Here is a 22,681-nt window from a genome sequence, read left to right as displayed (position 1 = left end):
TTTCCTTGCTTGACAAAATCAAGAATTTGATGCATGAAAATGATAGGATTGTTGGAAGAGTTGGTGAACTTCAAAGCCTAATTGGTCCCAAATTGGAAACTTTATTCAATGCTTTGAAGGAAGCCCAAGATGTCACGGTAACAAATGAACCCTCAGATCTTCAATCAACAGAAATGCAAAAAATTATTTTCAGGGGGCGGATTTCAATTTTGGAGAGTCTCGAGAAAGGTTGGGACAATTATCTAATCCTATTGAAGAACATTTTTGTAGATGTATTTAAATATTTGTAAGTTAGGAGAGTTTGTTTGTATATATGCAGTCTATTCATAAGAATTTTGTATGAATTTTGGCATGCGGATCCCTACCTTTTTCATTGATGTCAAAGGGGGAGTGTAGGGCAATGAAAAATTTTATATTCATATTAGGGGAAGTTTCAAGATTTTTGGAATTTGGAAGTTTGTTTTGTAGTGTGTGTTCTTATTTGGTTTGACATAGTCATTTTTCATTAAGTGTTGTCATCAATGCCAAAGGGGGAGATTGTTGGCAAGAGACACTGCATAGGTTATTCGATGTTGTCATTGATGGAAACCCGTTAGTGCACCTATCGGCATTGTTGTATGTGATCCTATCGGAAGTCAGATTCAAGATTGATTGAAGTTCAACAAGCTAGAACAATGCATTCGACAGTGTTGTGCATTTTGGTTGATACATCCTTTATGGTACTGATCTTGTGTTGTGGATCTAGTTGTAGGTTGATGGATGTCTAGATAGCCTTATTTCAGAGTTTTAGCCTCTAGTGATGATTTATGTTCGAGTTAGAAGCTTCGGTGTACCGTTTTTCAGTTTATCAGTGTAGGGCAATCGACTTGTGTGGATAATCCTTATGTAGATTATGTGGATCAATTTTGGTGATTATTTTTGTGGTCCAGGTGTTTAGTTCGATGGTTGTGGCATTGTGTGGACAATTGTTTTGGTTCGCATTGGTATTTTGATTTCGGATTTAGCTGATAGTGTGTACACATTTCATAAAATGCTAAGTATTCTTGTAGTCGACATGTGGTTGATCTAATATCTTGTTGTGGATATATATATAAGCCACGTATTTGATCATTTTAGGGTGTGGTGAATGTGAAAGGTGTTGGTGATTGATCGAGCGCAGTTGCACATGCACAGATTAGAGATTAATGCTCTAGATCATAGTAGTATAAGGGAGAGTATGAAAAGTTTGTGTGATGTGCTTAACCGAAACTATAATGAGGCATTTTTAGATGCTACTTTTTAGTTCATTCACTTCAGTGATCTATTGTAATTGATTTGTAAGGCAATGACCTTTCCTAGGGTTGTTTCCCTTCTTTGTTTGAGCAGTGAGCTCTAGGCAGTGTGCTTGAATGCATGTGCATTCTCATTGCAAAAATTTATATTTGAGTATACTCATCTTGTGGGTCTCATTCCCACCATGGTTTTTCCCTTGATCGAGTTTTCCATGTATAAAATCTTTGTGTTATGGTGTTGTGGTTGATTGGTTTGTGTTCTTGTATCTTTCTTATGTTTCAATGCATTAAATGGTTGAAAGAGCAACTTAACAAAGTTAAAATTTGCAGAACACTGATTCACCCTCCCCCCTCCCCCCCCGCCTCCCCCCCTTCTCAATGTTCCTTGATTCCAACACTTATGAGGTGAGATAATCCTTGGAAAGGAATGAGTTATGTATCAACTTGAAGATTGAATAACTGATTGCATTTATAGTGGATAAACACCCCATGGAGGGAGCCTACAAAATGGGAAAATAGTGGAAATAATGCTCTTCTTTTTCTTGTGCTAATAATCATAATGACGAGTATGTGAGGCCTCACAACGATCATCCCTTATTAGAAATAGCATTCTTGTTACAAGTTAGGTGGAAGGAGCAAGTGCAATGTAAGAGTAATCAGTCTGAGTAGATGTCACACTCTACAGTGAATAGATTTGATTGAAGGCAATGCAAGCATCATTGAGACTTACGGAAGAGTATTAGTTATCTTCATGTTCTAATAACTATTCATTCTTTGCACATTCAATTTTTCAATTATTAACTTTAAAAAACATCAAACATAAATAACTAAAAGTTCATTAATAAATTCACATGTATCAATAGCTATTCATTTTTTACATTTTTGGACCACAATTGACCCATTTGTGCACCTTTATTAGTACCCATAGTTCACAACTACTGGGGCATTTGTGCATAAGTATTGGTGAATTAAAGTGCATGGTTATTGGGGATCTTTAAGCAGGTATCATTGACATGTGTACTTTTTGATCCTTGCACACATAACGGATTCCATAACGTGCAAGGATAAGAAAGTACACATTACAATGATACTTATAAGCTCAATTAAGTCACATACAGAAACAACAAAAAAATGGCAAAATCTGATTATAAAATTTAAAATTTATAGATACACGAAATTAGCTATAAGAATTGCATATACACTTCCCCTATTCTCCAATGTACTCAATAGATCAGTATGCGAGGGTGGTAAAAGAAAATTGTGGTGCAAGAGGGTGAGTTCATACCTATACCTTGGGCAACTGCTACACCTTGCTAGCTAATGACTGCACCATTTACGAATCTTCACTTTTGGACCGTATGAGGGTTTGGAGTCATAGATGGTTGTCAATGGATAATCGTCAAACACCCTTTCTATGAAGATACTATCTTATCTTCTAGATATTTTTAATGAAAGCTTTTCTATTAAACCGCAGAATATTGTCACTTCTGAACTAGGTTCATAATAAATATTCTTTAAAAAGGGAATGTGTCTTTAATGTTTTCATTGTGATGGAGATGGCAAGTCGAAGAAGAATCAGATAATGTAAGATATTTGCTCAGGCGGGATCACTGATGTAGATTTGAAAGCATACCATATGACTTTAAATAAAAGAAAACGTATCTCTAACATTTGAGTTGTTTAAAAAAAGATGGCATAGAAGTTTGTATTAAAAAAAAAGTAAAATAAGATCAAGTCTTTGACAAAAATAAATAAAGCTTTCCGTTGAAAAGAATCCAAGTTACTTTGCCGTTTAATCCCAAACTTAATTTGTGACGTTAAGCGAGCATGTGAGTGTATTTTAACTATGAGTTAGAATTTTAAGGTGGGAAACTTGATTATTTCACAGAGGAATTTAGATTATAATAACGTTTGTTTTAATTTCAAGGATTAAGGCGTTAGTGGTATAGTGCTTCTGAAATTTAAGTTATGAGCTTATAAATAAATAACTAGCAATTGTATCTTGGTGTCAATGGGCAAGTCAAAGAGGTGTGGAAGGTCAATTAGGGAAATCTTAGGTCAAATTTTTCCGTAAAATTGTGTAGTACATGAGATCAATTGGTAGGCAATCAAGAAAATGATGTTTGTGCAACAATGGTCTTAATGAAGAAGCTTTCATTAAAAATATCTACAAGATAAGATAAAATATCTAGGAAAAGGAGAGAGGGAGAGGGAGAGGGAGAGAGAGGGAGATTGGGAAAAGGAGAGAGAGAGAGAGAGAGAGAGAGAGAGAGAGAGAGAGAGAGAGAGAGAGAGAGAGAGAGAGAGAGAGAGAGAGAAGGGGGGGGAAGAGAGAGTGAGTGAGAGAGGGGGGGAGTAAAGAGATAAAGATAGAGATGTAGATAGAGATGGAAATGAAGATGGAGAAAGAGGAGAGGAAGATGGAAAAAAGGAGAGGTATAGGAGATAGGAATAGATAGATGTGGAAGATAAAAAAAAAATAGAAAGAGAGAAAGGGAGAGATAAAAAGATAAAGATAGAGATAGGAAGTGATATATAGAGAGAGGGGGAGATACAGTGATGGAGAGAGATAGGGATAAAAAAATATAGATAGATGGATAGATGAAATAAGAAATATGGATAGATAAATATAGAGAGAAAAAGAGATATGAATATAGAGGTCTAAAAAGAGAGAGAGGGGGAGGGGGGGGATAAATATATAGAGATAAAGTAGGGGAGAGGAAGATAGAGTGAAAGAAGAAAATAGGACAAATAGATAGAGAGATATAGAGATGTAAAGGGAGAGCTAAATATATAAAGATAGACGGATAGAGAGGGAAAGATAGAGAGATATACATATGGTGATATAGAGTGATAGATAGACAACTCAATTTAAGGAAATATAGAGAGAGGGGGAGGGGGAGAGAGATAGAGAGATAGACAAAAATATATGGAGAGAGAGTGAGAGAAATGTGGGGAGATAGATGAAGAGATAGACATATTTTAGAAGAGATTGAGAGAGAAATATATATATACAAGAAAAGAAAGGGAGAGAAGGGTAGTGATAAATAGATAGATACGAAATAGAGAGGGAATGTGTGTGTGTGTGTGTGTGTGTGTGTGTGTGTGTGTGTGTGTGTGTGTGTGTGTGTGAGAGAGAGAGAGAGAGAGAGAGAGAGGGAGAGAGGGAGAGATATAGATAAAGTAAAATATAGATAGAAAAAGAGGGATAGGGAAAGAGATATAGAGATATATACAAAGAGATAAAGAGTGGGGCAAGAGGGAGATAGAGAGAAAAGAGACATAGATATATTGTACAAGATAGACAGGGTGAACAAGAGATAGAGAGATAGAATATTGTACAACAGAGATGGAGAGAGAGAGAGAAGGTGATGGAGACAAGTAATAGAGAAATGTTCAGAGTGAGGGAGAAATAGAGAGATAAAGATAGAGATAAGGAGGAAAAAAATTTGTGTGTGTGTGTGTGTGTGTGTGTGTGTGTGTGTTGTGTGAGAGAGAGAGAGAGAGAGAGAGAGAGAGTGAGAGTGAGAGAGAGAGTGATGGGAAGAGAGGGAGATATGGGGATAGAAAGAGGGAGAGAGAAAAATAGGGATAGAAAGAGGTAGAGATGAGAATAGAAAGGAGAGATAAAGTAGATAAAATTTGTGAAATATAGAGGGGATGAGAGAGTGAGAAATGGAAGGAGAGAGAAAGAGGGAGAGGGAGAAATAGAGATAGAAAGAGGGAGACAATGAGCGAGAGGGAAATAAAGAGATAAGGATAACAATATATAGGAAGTGATGTATAGAGAGAGAGTAGGAGACATGAAGGGAGTCACATGTATAAGATAGTAATAGATATAGAGACAGGGAGGGAGAAACGGGGAGGAGACAAGTAATAGAGAAAGGTTTAAAGTGAGGAGAAATAAAGAGATAAAGATAGAGATAAGGAGGAAAAAACATTGTGTGTGTGTGTGTGTGTGTGTGTGATGGGATGGGGTTTGGGATAGACTAGCCTAGTCTATGCTCTTGGATCCTTCCCTTGGATCACTTGGTGTTCTCTCCACACCCTAGGGTCTCTAGGAATCCCCTTGCTTGAGGAATCCCTTGACCTTGCCCAATCCACCCACCAATGAGTTGCAATGCTGCTCCTAAGGTCTCACCTACTCATGAGACTCAAAACCCTTACTATGGCTAATAAGGGCTAAGCTTGTTCCACACCTTCCAAGGTCTTAGCAAAGATAGTTCAGGTCTTTTTTGTGGTTTTTCCACCCATACATGTTCCCCCAAGAGGTTTCAAGATTCCAACCCCTTACCGATTTCACTATTTTGTGTTTTTGCCTTCAAATAGGGCTACAAGGATTAGGACTAATTAGGCCTCCTACCCGGTCCTTTAGGGCTCCCTCTCACAAACGATGCACAAACTACCCAAACTCCCAAAATGGACTACCATTCATTTGGCTAGGGCTCAAGGATTTCTCTAGTTTTGGGCCTCCAAGTGGTTGTACAGTGCCTTGGGCAAATTTTGGGGTTTTTAAGGGTTTTATGAGGGTTTTTAGGGTCTGCCTAGGTCATAGTGAATGTTTTGAGTTTTAGCCACCTTGTCTGGATTGGTGGAGGCTCCTCCTTCACACCAATTATGCTTCACTCACTCCTCTACACCTCCTCCAAAGGGTGCACTCTCCTCTAACCAACCTTGCTCTCCAAGACCTCTGCAACTTGACCTTTCCTAGCCAGGCACTATTTAGTCTCGCCTAGGAGTGAGTCTTTATATGGCCTCCCTACATTTTCAAGGGCCCTACTTGCATTGAACTATGGTACAAGGTCTGCACTCTCATTCCCCATGGTTTCATGGTGATTCCACAATGGGGAATGGAGTTATGCATCCATTTACTCAAACCAGTCCAAAACTGGACAGTGAGAAGGCAATTTACAAACTATTTACAAACACACACAACTTGAAATAAAAACCTAATCTAATTGCTCATACTGAAAGTATTTACACCATAGGAAACATTCCACATAGTTTTGCATGCAATTCAATCCATTAACTTGCTTGGGTGCTTCATTCAAACTGACTGGTAACCAATTTGCAGTCTCAGTCAGGTCACTTTGCTTGGGTCGTACCATGTCTGACATCCAACCCATTAATTTAGAGTTTGCAACTACTTATACTACCTTTGCCTTGATCTATGTGCCCATATTAGGGTTGTCCACGCCAAACTAAAGGTTTTGACCTCATGGTGGAAAAGTCGCTTGACAACTTTTAAAAGTTGTCATGCAACTTTTGCAACTTTTGAGAAACTTTCCCAATGTTGCTTTTCTTGACTCCTAGACCCACATTGGGCCAACCTAAGGACACCACCATGCTATGAAGGACCCCTAAACTCCTCAAAAGCAAACATGCCCTCTATTTCCAAGAAATACTCAATCTTGACTTAAGACCCTAAGAACTCAACTAGGACCTTAACTATGACCAATGAGCACATGGCTCTTTATTTTATGTACAATGGCTTCAAAAGAAGCATAACACCAACAAAACAAAGAAGGAGGAAGAGCTTGGAAGGGTGCTCCTACACCTGTGTGTGTGTGTGTGTGTGAGAGAGAGAGAGAGAGAGAGAGAGATGGGAAGAGAGGGAGATATGGGGATAGAAAGAGGGAGAGAGAGAAATAGGGATAGAAAGAGGTTGCTATGGGAATAGAAAGGAGAGGCAAAGTAGATATAATTTGTGAAATATAGAGGGGATGAGAGAGAGTGAGAGATGGAAGGAGAGAGAAAGAGGGAGATGGAGAAATAGAGATAGAGAGAGGGAGACAATGAGCAAGAGGGAAATAGAGATATAAGGATAATAATATATAGGAAGTGATGTATAGAGAGAGAGTATGCGAGATGAAGGGAGACAAGTGTATAAGATAGTAATAGATATAGAGATAGGGAGGGAGAAATAGGGAGTCTATGTTTGTGTGAGTGATAGAGATAAGGAGGGAGAAACAGGAAATGTGTGTGTTAGTGAGAGAGATATGGAGATAGTTATAGAGAGGGAGAAATATAATTATAAGAAGAGAGGTAGAGAAATAAATAGAGGCTAGAAGAGAAGTAGAGAGATATAAAAAGAGAAGTCATAGCAGAGAGGGATATTGAGAGAGAGGGATAACAAGAGGGAGATATAGAGATAGATGTGTACTTATAAGTAAGATAAATGAATTAAAAAAACTATAAATTGCGATATGGTCCCACTTAAAAGCTTTTACAAGCTTTGATAAATCATGATTTAGTTCCTCTCTCTTTCTCTCTCTCATATGCTTCTCCCTATCTCTATCTCTATCTCTATCTCTATCTCTATCTCTATCTCTATCTCTATCTATCTCTTCCTCACTCATTCTCTTTCTCTATCTATCCCCCTTTATCTCATATTCCTGCTATCTCTCCCTCTGTCTCTCCCTCTCTAGATATTTCTATCTCTCTATCTTTCCCTCACTATATATGTCTTTCTCTATTTCTATCTATCTCCCTATATATCTTTATCAATATTTATCTTTCTATCTCTCTCTTTATCCCTCCATATCTTTCTTTATCTCTGTTTCTCCCTCTTCCTCCCCCTCTCCCTCTCCCTCTATAGCTAAATTTACATAAAAATTTGTAGAAAATAAGACATGTGAAAAATATAACAAAAATAAATATAAAAGTGTAATTACAACAATTTAATATTTAAGTGTAAATTCAAAACCATAAATATGTTTAGTTTTTGATATTTTATAAAAACATTTAAAAAGGAAATAATAATATGTACATCACTAAACATTTGTATAATTTTTCAAGTAGAAAACATGCAAATTTATTTACGAGATTTTAAATAAATAGTAATGTGAATATCTAATTTAAATCTATTTGACTCTTTTAAAAAACATTTATAAAATATACACATGATTTATTAAAAAAAAAAAAATTTATTTTCAAAACTCTCACAATTTATATAAATAATTTTCTATTATAACTATATTGAGATAACGAAATAATTATTAATGACTTATTAAATTTTTAATAATTATTTTTTTCAAGAAAAGTACCATTGATTTGCACTCATGTTGATTCTCTTCTCTATTATTTTTATTCAAGAGTAAGAAACAATCCAACATGTGTAAAGGTTTAAAAACACACATGGATGAAAAATTCTACTATTAAACATTGTACATGAGTGAAATGACTTTAAAACAAGTGGCCGACCTTGTTAATCAATTTTTTTCATGATGTTAATCTATTTAAACTTTTATATATATAATTTTATATGTTAAAAAATTAATTATATTTTACGATAAAAATATTTAAAATACAACTGTCAAGCCATCAAATTTAAGCATTTGAAGAATTGTTGTATAATGATGTATATGAAATTGGTTTGGTGGCATGAAATAGGTTTCTCATCAAAACCTTATATAAAATATAGTCTATCAACTAATTTTTTATTTTTTTTTCGGTCAACTAATTATTTTTATTATTAATATATATTAAAACATTATGTTGAATATATATTATTTTTTATTATTTATATGTATTTTCTATTTTAAAAAATCTACACTTAATCATTTAAAATTTTGAAAAATGAGAAAACTCTTAATTCTTACTATGTTCTACAAATGTCTTGTGCAAAGAATTGTAAATCTAATAGGGGGAGTGTACTAGTGACCATTATAGCTAACTTCGCGCACCATAGATCCTAAATGGTAGGTACATACTTAATTATTTATAGCGATTATTTAATTGTTTTGGCTTTTGAGTAGTAATGATGCACACTGTGAGATCCATTGTTCACGCCAGAGGGAAAAAGTGGTCATTTCAAAGTGTCATGTGATATCTAGTTAAAGATGCTCCAATAACTATACACTACAACCACTTCAAAAATGGTTATTGTACAAATGTCCGAATAATCATATTTATTAATGAACTTGTAGTTATCTTTTTTTATTTGTTTTTTTAAAAGTTATTAATTGAAGAATTAGTTAGACTGAAAAGAAATGAACAGTTAGACTGATAAGAAGTGAACAATAATTAAAAAATAAAAGTATGACAAAAAAAAGTGAAAAGAATATGAAAAAAAAAAAAAAACAAAACAAACAAACAAACAATAATTGTCAAGTAGACAGTAAAAAATGAACAATAGTTAGGACATAGACTGCTGTTCGCCAGTACCTCAGTTTGAATGTGTGGACACCCGCAATCCATGATATTATTTTGAGACCTCTTCTCTTTGTATTTTTCAATAAAAGTGAGGAAGACGTGCAGAAAAGATTCGGTGGTCTCTTTCACACATTTTCGTACAAAGCATATAGTAGACGAACACGGACGGCTCCTCCTCATCTTTTGGCGTATTGCTGGCCATTCAGTTCCATTCGCATCTGACTGACTTTGTGTCATGCGTATCGTTGTCATTCGCCTTTTGGCGTACATGCTAAATTTCCTTCCACCCAAATTGGTTCGCCTTTACTCCACTAAAGTCTATGGTTTCCTTGACTTAGTTGCTCTGTGTGAGTTAGTATATCCTTATGGAAGAGGTGTTTACAGTCTACGATGTTTTTATTAATCATAGAGGACCAGATGTCAAGAGAACTCTTGCCAGCCTCATCTATCACCGTCTGGAAGCTCATGGTTTGAGAGTGTTTCTCGATGAACAGGAATTGCAAGTGGGAGATTCCTTAACCCCTGCAATTAAATCTGCCATTTCTACTGCCTCTGTTCAGATCGCTATTTTCTCCAAAACATATGCACAATCCACTTGGTGTTTGGATGAGCTCGTATGGATGTTTGATTCAAATTCTAGTATAATTATCCCCATCTTTTATGACATTCAACCTTCAGATCTTCGCTATGTTGACCAGGGAGCATATGCGTGCGCCTTTCAGGACCATAGAAACAAGGGCAGAGTTACCATACGACAAGTGGAAAGCTGGATAACCGCCCTCAAAAAAGCCTCTGGCATTTCCGGCGTGGTAATCAACACAGAGAAAGAGTGAGTATTTACATGTTCTGAAAATATTTGATGTACAATCATTTGCGTGAGCTTCTGCTAACGAAGTCTGGAATTATTTCAGTGACCATGGAGAGCGTTTGGAAAAAATAGTGGAGATTATATTAAAGGAGGTGAGAATGGAAGATCTAGATGTGGGTAAATATCCCGTTGGACTGTGTCAGGCGGCAGAGCATTTCGAAAGGGAGGTTTTGAATGAAAGTGAAATAAGTGGAATAAAGGTTGTGGGCATTGTAGGACTTGGTGGATCAGGCAAGTCAACTCTGGTTACTCATCTCTACAACTCCAAGCGTTCCCAATTCCACAGATGTTGTTTCTTGTCTCAGGTGAGCAAAACCGATTTACCCTCTCTGCAGCAAACTCTGCTAAGGGATCTGCTGTGTGATCAGAAATCGCATTTTCAGGACACGCGTAAAGGGAAGAGCATGCTTAAGAAACGTCTTCTAGGGTTGAGACGTGTTTTGATTGTTTTTGATGATATAGATAATACAGAGCAAATAGAGAATCTGCTATTTGTAAAGGATGTTGTTGGAAATGGCAGTCTGATTTTGGTAACATGTAGAGACCAATCTTTGCTTGTCAGTTGTCATATAGAAACATACAAAATCAAATTATTAGATTCAGAATTTGCCAAAGATCTTTTCTGTTGGCACGCTTTCGGTCAGTCTGAACCAGTAGACCATTTGCAAGATATGGTTGAGGAGCTGGTTGGAATGTGTAGTGGGTTTCCTTTGGCTTTGAAAGTTTTAGCGGGTCAGCTCCACAATGAACGTGATCCAAGGAAATGGAAGCAGCAATTGGAAAGCCTCCGTAAACAACTGCCGAAAAACGTATTAAGGCGGATAGTAAAGGATAGCTATAAATCTCTTGACATTAGAGAGAGAGAGGCGTTTTTAGACATTGCCCATTTCTTAATTGGAGAAGGCGCAGATCTGGTGGAGAGGGTTTTGGATGGATTGAATGGTAGTGGCTCTAAATGCCTTCAAGCGCTCAGTCATAAATGCCTGGTGGAGTTTGAAAGTGAAGACATAATTCTTCCAAGAACAATACGTGTAAGAATTACCTGCAATCATTTAAATAGGCGTAGATCTTTACCATGCTCTAAAAAGGTATTTAGAAACTATATATTGCCATAATGTAGCTGATGAATATATTGTCAGGCTGAATTCCTAAGTTGGAGGATAGGCGTTTGGAGAAGACCAAAGCGAAGTTTGAAAATAGGAATGCACGATTTAGTGAGGGAGTTGGCAATACAAATCGGCAGAAAAGAATCACCCCTTCGCCTTTGCTGCAGAAACGACACAATGATCCCCCCACGGGTAGCTGATGTAAGTTCCCTCATATTTTAAGCGTAAAGTTTGGATTTATATTTAAGGTAGCACTTACATGGAAAATATGTGTAATGGCTGGGTTAATTGTACAATGCCTTATAAATTTAATAGGAGGTTTTTAGTTGAATTTATATCATAAGTATGTATTTGTAAATAAAAATGATTTTTAAGTTCAAATATATTTAGGTATATTTTCTTTGGTTATTATAGATAAAAATTAAAAAGAGTTCTTTTTTCTTAAAATAAATATTAATTTAAAGATTATTTTTTCATGTTTTTTTAAATGACTAAAATTTAATTATCAAAATATTTCAATATATTTTTTCCTTCAAATATTTACAAAAACTAAAATCTTGCACATTTCATAATAATTAAAAAAATCTCTAAACATTACAATTTCTCAAAATTTCTTTAAATGAGTAAAATCATACTATCAAAATATTTTAATATATTTTTTTTTCTAAATATTTCCAAAAACTAAAATCTTTGGCATTTCATCAAAATTAATCAAAAAAATCTCTAAACATTAGAATTTTTCAAAATTTTCACAAATGAACAATAAATAGAGAAAATATTTCTCTAGGACATTATTTTTCTCTACATATCAACCAACAAATAGATGCACTGTTCATATTTGAAAGGACATATCAATAGATTTTTTTATCAAATTCAAGAAAATTAGATTTATCAATTATGACTCTATTAAGACATATTTATAGCTATTAATTAGAACTATAATATAACATTAATAGGAAATAAATATAATATTAATACATATATATTACTTCTGTATATTATTAATAGTGGTATATAATTATATAATAATGATGTATATTAATAATATTCTATGTTATAAATTATTTGATAATTAACCAAAACATACATGTTGACCATTGTCCCACATTATAAATTTTGTTAGTTTCTTCACTTTAGAGTTGACATCCACGCGTCCTTCATGGGCATTCTCACATGCAATACCACCCATCCCAAGACTATTTTGCCCCCTATTTGTGTACAAACAATTGTTACTATTGTTTACACCTATATGGAAAGACATGTTAGCTAAATTGTAAAGGCGTACTTTTAAGCTCTAGAACATATTTAATTTTACATTTATTGTGAATAGACTAAAGCAACAACTATAAGGAAACTGGTTTTGGTTTGTGCAAAATCTTGAATTAAGTCACTTGAAATTGTTTTTCATCGAGTTTCTCTTAAACTTGTATTTACTGACAACTTACTAAATCTGAAGAAACTTATAAATACACAAAACTAATTGTGGACAAATCCAACACTACAAAATGTTACTCTTAAACTAAATTCAATCCATCTATATCTATATTAAAATTCTTAAATCATCAATGATTACTTGATTGTAGACAGTTAAGACATTGTTTGATACCATTTCATTGTTTGTTGATTGTCCACCAAATTTTGTTCATTGTGTAAATTTCAAATGTCTTTCTTTTGTTTTAGTCTTGTTCAAAAGGAATTCTTGTCTGTGTAGTCATTTTCTTTGTATTATAATTAGTAAATGTTGAAGATAAACTAGAAATTTAATTCATAAGTGAGTTGCTTGTTTCTCACAGTAAATAGTGACAATCTAAAGTAGTTGGGGATGAATAATTGTTTATTAGGTTTTTTGTATAGTTAAGTACTTGTTTCCAATCAAGTATTTTTGTATAATGAGTCATCCATAATGTCCATCTTAATAGGCATGAAGTGCATATGATTAATTTTTAGTTATATGTGTTGTAATTAGGTTTGTAAGTAGCTAACATGGTTATTAGGTGTTCTTTGTACATTTAGATTGTAGTATTTTTTTATGTCTATTTTCAAATATATTATATTTCCATATTTCTTGGCTACTATTCCTGTATATCTTAGACATTTATAGTATTTCAAGCCCTAACACATGCTTTAATAGGCATGGACAGTGAAAATTTTAGTGGCTAATATTTGCCAAATGGCTATTTTTTGAAATTTGGGAATCAAAATTTGGCTAATAAGTTCAACTTTTAAGGTGACTTGAATCGCCTCATTTTTACAAATTTTTATGTTAGTGTTATTTAAATCACTAGAAAATTTATTTTATTAATTTTTTTAACTCAAAGATTAGCCACAATATTCGATACTGCCAACATTTTATAATTTATTGTAGAAACCTAAATTAATTCACCAATAATATATCATAAATATTAATTACTTTAGGGTTATATCAACAATATTTAGTTGCCACCATTTATTTAAAATATAATCTAATGACCTTCATTGTATTCCATGAGGTAAATTGTACCTACAAGTTGTAATGCTTGTGGGATTTGAAATTGCTTTTGAATTGTTGATCACAATGAAAATCAATGGCCTAAAAGCAATTTTTGGCCCCATGAGTATTACAAATTGTTGGTACATTTTATCTCACAAAATACAAAGAGAGCTATTTGATTATTTTAAATTAATCGTAGAAACTAAATAGAGTCTACCCCTTGAACTTATTAATGATTTCCACCTTGAAGCCTTTACTTTTCAATATTTTTTTATTTTTTTTAATGAAAGGATTTGCAATAGTAATTAATGTATACTCTTATTATTTTCCAAGATTCGCCATTATTTTCTACCAAAAAAAATTGATATAAAAAAAATTTGCCAATAAAATTAATATTTTTCTTTTAAAAAGGGAAAGATTCAACAATGAAAATTATTATTATTTTTTAAAAAGATTAAATATTTGCCAAAAATTTATAAATTTTTTTGAGAGGGGGTTTCTTAAAGTTATCACTGGGCATGGAGTGTTGTAATGTCCCCTTTCTACGCCTTCCAATTCTGATAGGCTTGATTTGTTTCTAGAAATTTTAAGGTTCTAGAGAATGTTTTGGAGTTGTTTGACATGTTCTAGGATGATTTCGGGCAACTAGACTGAGAATTGCTATTTTTTGTAAGTGCCAGTTTCAATATCATTTGATCAGTTGAAAGTCTCGACTAACTTATTATTTTTAGTAATTACTATTTATAATAACTACTATTTCCAACAACTAGTCATAGTTCAGTGTTCTCCATACTTCAATATGCAACATGTTTTGTGTGTACTTTCTATAGCTCTTTTTGGTCACTTTTGTTCATACTTACTATTTATAATAAGTAATGAGATGATCAGTGGGTATCATGACAATTTTTTAATAGTAATTATTCAAAAATAGATAGCGTCATGGCAATTGAAATTTTATGAATTTATAGAAAATAACATTTAAAAAATAAAATAAAATAAAATATTTAACTCTACATTATTTAATAAGATAAAACGACTTTATAAAATTATTTTAATAAATAATATAATAAAATTATTTATAAAAATTATTTTATAAAATGACTTTTAATGAGATGAATATTATAAATTATTAAAAATCATTTTTAGTTTAAATGTGCAAACTCTAATTAGGGTGTTGGGATGAAACTAGCTCACATTTGGGATATAATTGGGAGCTCTAAGTGCATCTCCAGGAAATTGAGGAGGAAACCTTTAGAATTTCTTGGTAGTCCCAAAGATGGCCCAAATCCATCTTTGGTATGGATTCGTCCATAATTCATCCTTGAAAATTTCAGCTGGAAATCTCTGTCGAAGATTCGAGGAAATCCCGGAGGTGCTGAGATCAAAGGAAAGGATACGTGGTTATTTGAAGGAGGCTTACAACATTAGAAGGTAGATTTGAAGGAATAAATTTATTGGTATTGCTTTGTCTAATATTTTGTGGCTGAGCGCTCATTTGAAGCCTGGGTTTTGTGAATTTGACAAAGATTTGATATTTTCTGGAACAAGTCGTGGGGTCCAGCTAGCCGCCTCTGTCATGGAGTTTCCTGGGAGGTAATGACTTTGTTTTGAATGCTACAATGTTCGTACGGCTACAGTGTTTGCCTTGGACGTGAGCATATATAAATTGACTTTGCAGATTTCAAATCCGAACCAAAACTATCATTGCTTTGGAAACTGATGTGACTTCATTCCTAATCAGATTTATGTTTTGAGAGTTCAATTATATTCATCTTCAGATTTGTACTTACAGAAAGGCAAATAAGTTATATTGGGGAACAGTGCTGCTGGTAGCGAATAAGACTTCCTGAAGCTTTGCATTGAAGCTGAAGGTCAATATAAACTGCCAAGCAATAATTTTCTGAGTGTGGAAATCTGCTGTTGCCTTAAAACAGGTCTGAAATCAGATCTTATCCTCAGTATTTTTGTATATCAGGATGCATTGAAATATCTATAAATTGCTTGATCATTATGTATTGTTTGATATGTATACTTTCCTGATGATTATAGCATGAACTTCATAAACCACAAGCAAGTATCAATATCATTGCAAAGAAAATGGGAACATACATCTGCAGTTCGAGAAAACTGTTTGTCTATATGTCTGAGTACTGAATTAAGGAAGTGAGTGCAAAATAATTGTATAACCAACAGGGCGGGATACTCCAAGTGCATATGACCAAGTTTTAATCATGTGGGTTGTAATTAGTTTTGTAAGTAGCTAACATGGCTAGTAGGTGTTCTTTGCACATTTAGATTTCAGTCTATATTCTAGATGTGCATGGTGCATATTCAATCTAGGGAGCTTGGAATGCATTTTGAATATTTTTGCCTTCATACTCGCAAACCCAAAAGGTTTTCATGGGCCAAATCAATGGAATTGGTAACGAGATACTTGTAGATAAATTTCAACTTAAGATAATTGTTGGGTCATCCCAATAATCTCCAATGTTAGTCTCAGTTCCTGGGCAGATTGATCAATAATATCAGTAATTGTGTTGAAGATGAATAAATTCTTATGTCTTTAACTTCAAGACCAAGCAATGGTATCATCAATAGTAATATTATTTATAAAAAATGATTAGATTATATCCAAGCCATGATGTTTTTTATTACGGAAAAAACAGGTATTGAAGGTATCCCGAAACCCTTTACAAAAGATCCTTAAAAGATAATAGCATTAAGAAACAAGAAAAGACATTCTGCGAAAAAACCAAAACAGTTCTGGGCAAAAACCAACATAAAAGCCCAACAAAACCAGCAACATCCAGCCATAACAGAAAAAGACAAAAGACAAATTACTTAATCTTTTTAAGGGCATTAGCCAAATTTCCGCTAATCCCTTGCAAATCTTTAATATTATCCCTGAGCATAGGGATTTCCTTGGAAGAGGCCAAAGCAACTTTTTTCATACTTGTCCTAGTCCTTTTTGGCGCGCCACCAGGAGCACTTTCCACGTTCCCCGCCTCAATAGAATCCTCATCAACATCTAGGTCCACAACAGGTTTGGAAGTGCTGGAGCCATCAAGGAACTTGGCAATTTCCTCCATATTCTTGGTCATAGAGGTAAGGATATCTGGAATCATAACCAAAAAGTTCTTCATGGCTATTTTTCCTTCCTCCAGTTTACTAATCCGAGCTTCCAGCTTCTCCACTTTTTCCTCCATAACCTTTTTCCACTGCTCCTGGTTATATCCAAGCCATGATGTTATTTGCCATGGAGTTCTGCATATTTTGCCAAAGTGAACTACCTTAATAGTATGAAGAATCAAGATAAGCTTTTTGAGTTACTTGTTCAACTTATGTTGAGAAAAATAGTTATTGACAATGATATAATAGTGTTCCACGACCGTTGGGGATGGGGGATGGGGGGACAAAGGGTCTAAGTCTGGGGATGGTGGGGGGTGGTTCTGATATACATATAGTACTCGAAAAACTATTTGTGAAAATATTTATAAGAATCACATTTCAAATGGAACTATGGCAAATTAGTAAAATAGCAAAATTGCAAATACTAAATACTAAGATTTCTTGAATGTAATAAATTTGACAAATGAAATTGTCAAATTGGAGATTCCTATTATATCAAAAATATCATAAAGATGATTACATCATTAAAATGAGTAGCACTAGCATTACAATTACTAGCATGATATCAAAATAAGTAGAAATATCAAAATGTCAAAATGTAGTGAAGGGAGGCCTCTAATCATCAACAAACTCTTCATTGGAACTACTAGACTTCTCACGGTCAAGATCCCCCAAACTAACACCAACCAACCTTGCATTTGAAGTGGTAGCATCCTCATCAACCTGTGATGGCTCCTTTGGCTCTACATTCCATTGTGCCTCTAGACTGTCTTTATACACAAGTGCCTTGTAGTCAATGAGATGCAACGCACTATGTACAAGCCACAATCTTCTCTTCTCTTCTAGAGGTAAGTTTGTTCCTCTTAAGATAGTGGATGAAGCTATATGTAGACTAGTTCCTCTCAACAATTGAAGAACTAGAAACCTGAGATAGCAAATGAATTGCTAGCGTGGTAGTCAAAGGTTTCTGACCATGACAATTCCACCACAAAAGTGGGTCCTCCTGTGCCATAGTTTATATATCCATCTTTGTGATGTCTCCATCTTTTACACATCATGGCAACCAAGTTCTTCAATTTTGTGAAGTCTTTGGAGAGACAAAATTGTATCAAAGTATATCAAAATCATGCGATGATAAGTTGCTAAAGACAACAAGCCCACGCATATCCATTGTGCACCACGGGATTGCTAAGGAATAAAAGACCAATAGCCAAGCAATGAACAATTAATGAATATCAATCATTATCAATGATGGACAAAGACTAGTAGGTAACGATTCAAAGATATGATATGAAGATCAATAGCAAGCATGGGACATGGCTACTCATACAAATAACTAATCGATAATAACAATGATCCTACCATCGAACAAGTTTCCCATATACTTCCAAAAGATATAGCTATACAAAAATGATAAACTAGTTATGGATGATGAAGACAATTATCATCTAGTTAGCGGTTAGGAATAAATAACATTCTTGACTAAGACAGCGATATAAAATGATGGATGTTATTCTTAAACTTCACAGAAGGAAAGTCAATACAATTAACGTAGACACTAAGTCGGTATAATGGATACGTTGAGCTTACGATCCTCTCTCTAATCTGCGATGGAGGATTATTAAAGCAACTAAGTCTCATCAGGATTAAAATGAATCAAGGAAGTCAAACCAATCTTACGTGGCTGAGGAGGTGCACTTTGAGAACATAAACAGATCCATATTAACATTGAACATCACTGGTTATAAAGACTACGATTATAACAAACACCGTTAGGGATAAGTTGATAACAAGGATCAACTAGACAATGGTCATAATGAAAGACTAATTGGGTTGTTATGAAGAGAATCTTTTGGAAGAGATATGTCCATCATTCATGAAGAGGTGTAACCTTTATAAGTACAAGATATAGAAGGCAATTATTATCACTCAACTATTATCAAACTTTTTTTATTTATTTAATTGTATCCTATTTGGATCTTCTCATTCAAGCATTATTGCCTTTGGCATAACGGTTTTCATATTTCAAAGTCTACATCAAATATAGCACCAAGACATTGCATATTTCTCAAGTATAAATCAGAGACAGCAATTCATCTTTCATCAACATAGGTGAAAGGGAAAGTTTATCAAAATAATTCCATTGACAGATCAGGCACAGCTCAAATAGCATTATTGCTATAATCTAAGGAAGGAGATTCAAAGTATACATTATGCAGTAATGTATCAGAAAGAGCAGCATTCTCTCTTCAGTTATGCATATTGGATATCTCATTGCATATTCTTTCAAGTTAGATCAGGGACAGAAGCATCCAAGCAGATTATAAGTTGCAGAACAGATTTATATATTAATCAAATCACCTTTCATATATTTAAGTACCCTATCAGAGATAGCAAATATATATATATATATATATGTGTGTGTGTGTGTGTGTGTGTGTGTGTGTGTGTGTGTGTGTGGTATCAATTGTATTCCATAAGGACAATCATTCATCAAGTGATATCATAAATTATTATTCTTTCTATAACTTCAATCATTATTATTTTAAGTGTTATTTAAGACTTTAAGGAAAGAAGTCTCTTGCAATTGACTCTTTTAAGTTAATTGTCCCTATTTCCATAAGTCATTAGATAAGAGGACATTACAATCTTTGTCGTGTCTTAATAACTCCTAAGAGTGGCGAATTTGGTCCACTCAATGCGAATTGTGGAGGCATTTCTAGCATCATACATCTTATCAATGCACATAAAGAACCCTGCCTTCACCTCATCATCCTGAATCGGTGTAACTCTACCAGCCCTAGTCTTGTACCACTTAGGATTCAAGGCATAGGCAATCATATGCAAGGGAGTGTTGAGATTGTCTCATCTATGTGAATGATTGACCGAATGTGCTCATTGTATAATGCTAAAATAGGGTCCTTCACTCGCACAACAACCCTCATCTGGTCAAGCATAGAATTGATGCATTCGTACACCTCTCCAAGTGTAAGTGCGTGCATCCCCATCTCCATATTTGATGACCTAGAAAATTGGAGCAATGATGGAGACTATGTATTTTGCATCAATTAAAAACACATTACTCTTCACTATCTCCTTCACCCTCCTCCCTTGCTCTGTCTTGGCCTTGACCCACCTGTTCCACTTCGTTGTCATAACCATAATTTGCAATGCCTCTTGCAATTCAATCATTCTCTCCAAGAGAATGAAATAGGATGCGTATCTAGTCTCAACTAGTTTCAAGAACTCCCTTCTTCGAGAAGGTCTTGAAGAGTGCATGTGAAGTGTGGTGGTTGTAGGTAAATGTTTGCACATCTCTCGCATCTCTAATCACTCTTCTAATCCAGTCAATCTACCCTATGTCCTTGAGTGCATTGTTCATGGCATGTACACAACATAGAGTCCATCAAATATGTTTGTAGGCTGCCTCAATAAGTTTCCTTGCAACTCTGCACACATGTGCTACATCTGTCAATACTTGGACCACATTTTGTGGCCCAACCTCTTCAATAGCTTCGCTGAGGACCTCAAACTGAAAAAGCAACATCTTTGTGATGTCCTATACAATCAACTGCTTTGAGAAAGTATGGGCCCTCTGCACATGTAACCGTGATTTTGATGAGTGGACGATGGGTAATGTCTGTTCAGCCATCCATAACTATGCCTCATCCAAAATCCACCCAACATGCCTTCATCTTCTCCATCAAAACATTGATCTTGGAATAGTTCTTATCCAAGATCGTGGTCCTCGATTTGGTCTCACCTGGTGGCACATATGATGGTTCTCCCCTTGCCACCAATGATATCATCTCCTTATAATAAGGAGATTGAGCTACATGCAATGGGATGCCATTGGCAAAGAAGAACTTGTCAATGCCATCATCTATCTCATCCTTGAGCAGCACATTGAACAAATCAGCTATGGGGGTTACTTTGCAACTTGTGTTTCTTGATCCCCTTAACCTCTCATGATTGGGCCACAATACTAGAAGTGGACGAAGGTCTTGACATTAGTCCTCCCGTTTGCATTGTATGAGTAGATGTATGCTGGCTTTGTTGAAACTGTCCTATTTGACAAAGTAGTAGGCATTGCACCTGCACTGTCATTAGGAATGCCCCAAAGCTTGTTGATCTCAATTCTATATTAAATGTTTTTAGGATCTTCCAAAAAATGACATGGTTCCATACCTTTTCCTCGTAGAAAAAGGAAGTGTGCATTAACTCTAGTCATGTTGGCATACCATGTAAGACCACAAATGTTGCATTGCCACTTCCTTGTGCCACCACCTACCCTTGAGGAGATCTAGGATCATAAGGACCCTTAGCATACTGTGCCAATAATTTAAAAGGGCAATTTGTACTAGCTGTTGCACTTGCCATGGAACTAGATTGGGCTCTAGGATTAGCCCCAAGGTCACCTGCCTTAGCCCTAGGTTCATATTCTAAATCATTTCCACTATGAAAATGCATTTCTATTTCATCCTCACTCATCATGAGAGCTCATTGTGATAGTAACATTGCATTTCACAAAATCAAAATGAAAATAAATTCAATAAGCGTGTAGTTTCAGCCTAGTTTAATACATTTCGAATTTGAAAGCAAAATTTAAATTTTAAAATTTGATGTTGAATTTTGAGGGCAAAATGATGAATGAATCATTCATCATTTTTCCCTCAAGATTCAACATCAAGTCTGATTTTGAAAATGAAACAAAGAAAAAACAGCAAATTCAATCACATTTTTTTGAGTTTTCTCCCCTCTTCACCTAAGTTGGTTAAAAAAATCAGAAAAACAAATGTGACTAAACTCAGTCATTTTAGGGGGGTTTTGTAATAGGGGGCATAGATGGGGCTCACATCCAACTAGGGTTTGCAAAAAACCCTAAAAAAGCATTAAAAATATGAAATTTAATTTTGTTTTACACTTTTTATGACTTGCGACGGGAAACTCCTAAGCATCTCCAAGATGCTCCAGGGATGTGTTGTGACCTAATCACACATCACCCCATTCCAAATGGGGACCCTCGACATTTTTGCCCACTTGGTCTTTTGGTTGTGGTCTTTTGGGGAGTTTGGCAGCAAGTTCTTTGATCTCCTCAAGTCCCCAAGTGTTTTGGTGAATTTTGGCCAAGTCTGCAAGTGTTTTGGAGAAATTTGCTAACTTTGGAAGCATGTATTGTCTATTTTAGGGTTTTTACTCTTCAAATTTAGAAATGGAGTCAATAAACTAGGGCATAGTGAAATTTGAGCTAAGCATTGAAAAGAGAATCCTTCAAGGAAGCTATTAGTGAAATTTGAGCGAATACTAAGGACTTACTATTTTTAGTAAGTTTCATTGTGGCCCAGATTGGCCTAATTTTGCGTTTAAAGAAACTTACTATTTTTAGTCTCAATGTGCTTGGATTTTCCCTAATTTGGTGTTTGGAAGAAATTACTATTTTTAGTAAGTCTATTTTTAGATAGTCCATCATTAGCAACTGGCAAAGCACTAACTACTGAGTGTTCCTGAATATCCAGTTCTAAATCCAGAAAAGCAAATAAGCAAGCAGGTGATCGGATTTTGTCAAAGTCTAGAAATCCTCCTCAAAAGGAACAAGGAATGAAGAAATTTATCTTGGGCGTTGTTATCACAAAAGCTCGCACCCTTGCTGAGCTATCAACTCAGCAACCTTGTGAAACATGGA

At 34.8% G+C, this 22,681-nt stretch overlaps 1 protein-coding gene across 1 annotated transcript in view; it reads left to right on the top strand.

Moving 5' to 3' along the window:
* Positions 1–9,718: 9,718 nt before the first annotated feature.
* LOC131028459 (disease resistance protein Roq1) overlaps positions 9,719–22,681 on the top strand; it is a 68,965-nt gene continuing 56,002 nt past the window's right edge. Inside the window, exons 1-3 of the mRNA XM_057958714.2 lie at positions 9,719–10,254; positions 10,337–11,324; positions 11,433–11,600. Coding sequence (XP_057814697.2) covers positions 9,791–10,254; positions 10,337–11,324; positions 11,433–11,600 — 1,620 coding nt within the window. The 5' untranslated portion in view covers positions 9,719–9,790. The remainder of the gene's footprint in view (positions 10,255–10,336; positions 11,325–11,432; positions 11,601–22,681) is intronic.

This window comes from Cryptomeria japonica, chromosome 5 (genome assembly GCF_030272615.1).
Source record: "Cryptomeria japonica chromosome 5, Sugi_1.0, whole genome shotgun sequence".
Classification (NCBI taxonomy): Eukaryota; Viridiplantae; Streptophyta; class Pinopsida; order Cupressales; family Cupressaceae; genus Cryptomeria; species Cryptomeria japonica.
Note: the sequence above shows the minus strand (reverse complement) of the source record. Positions and strands in the feature narration are given on the sequence as shown.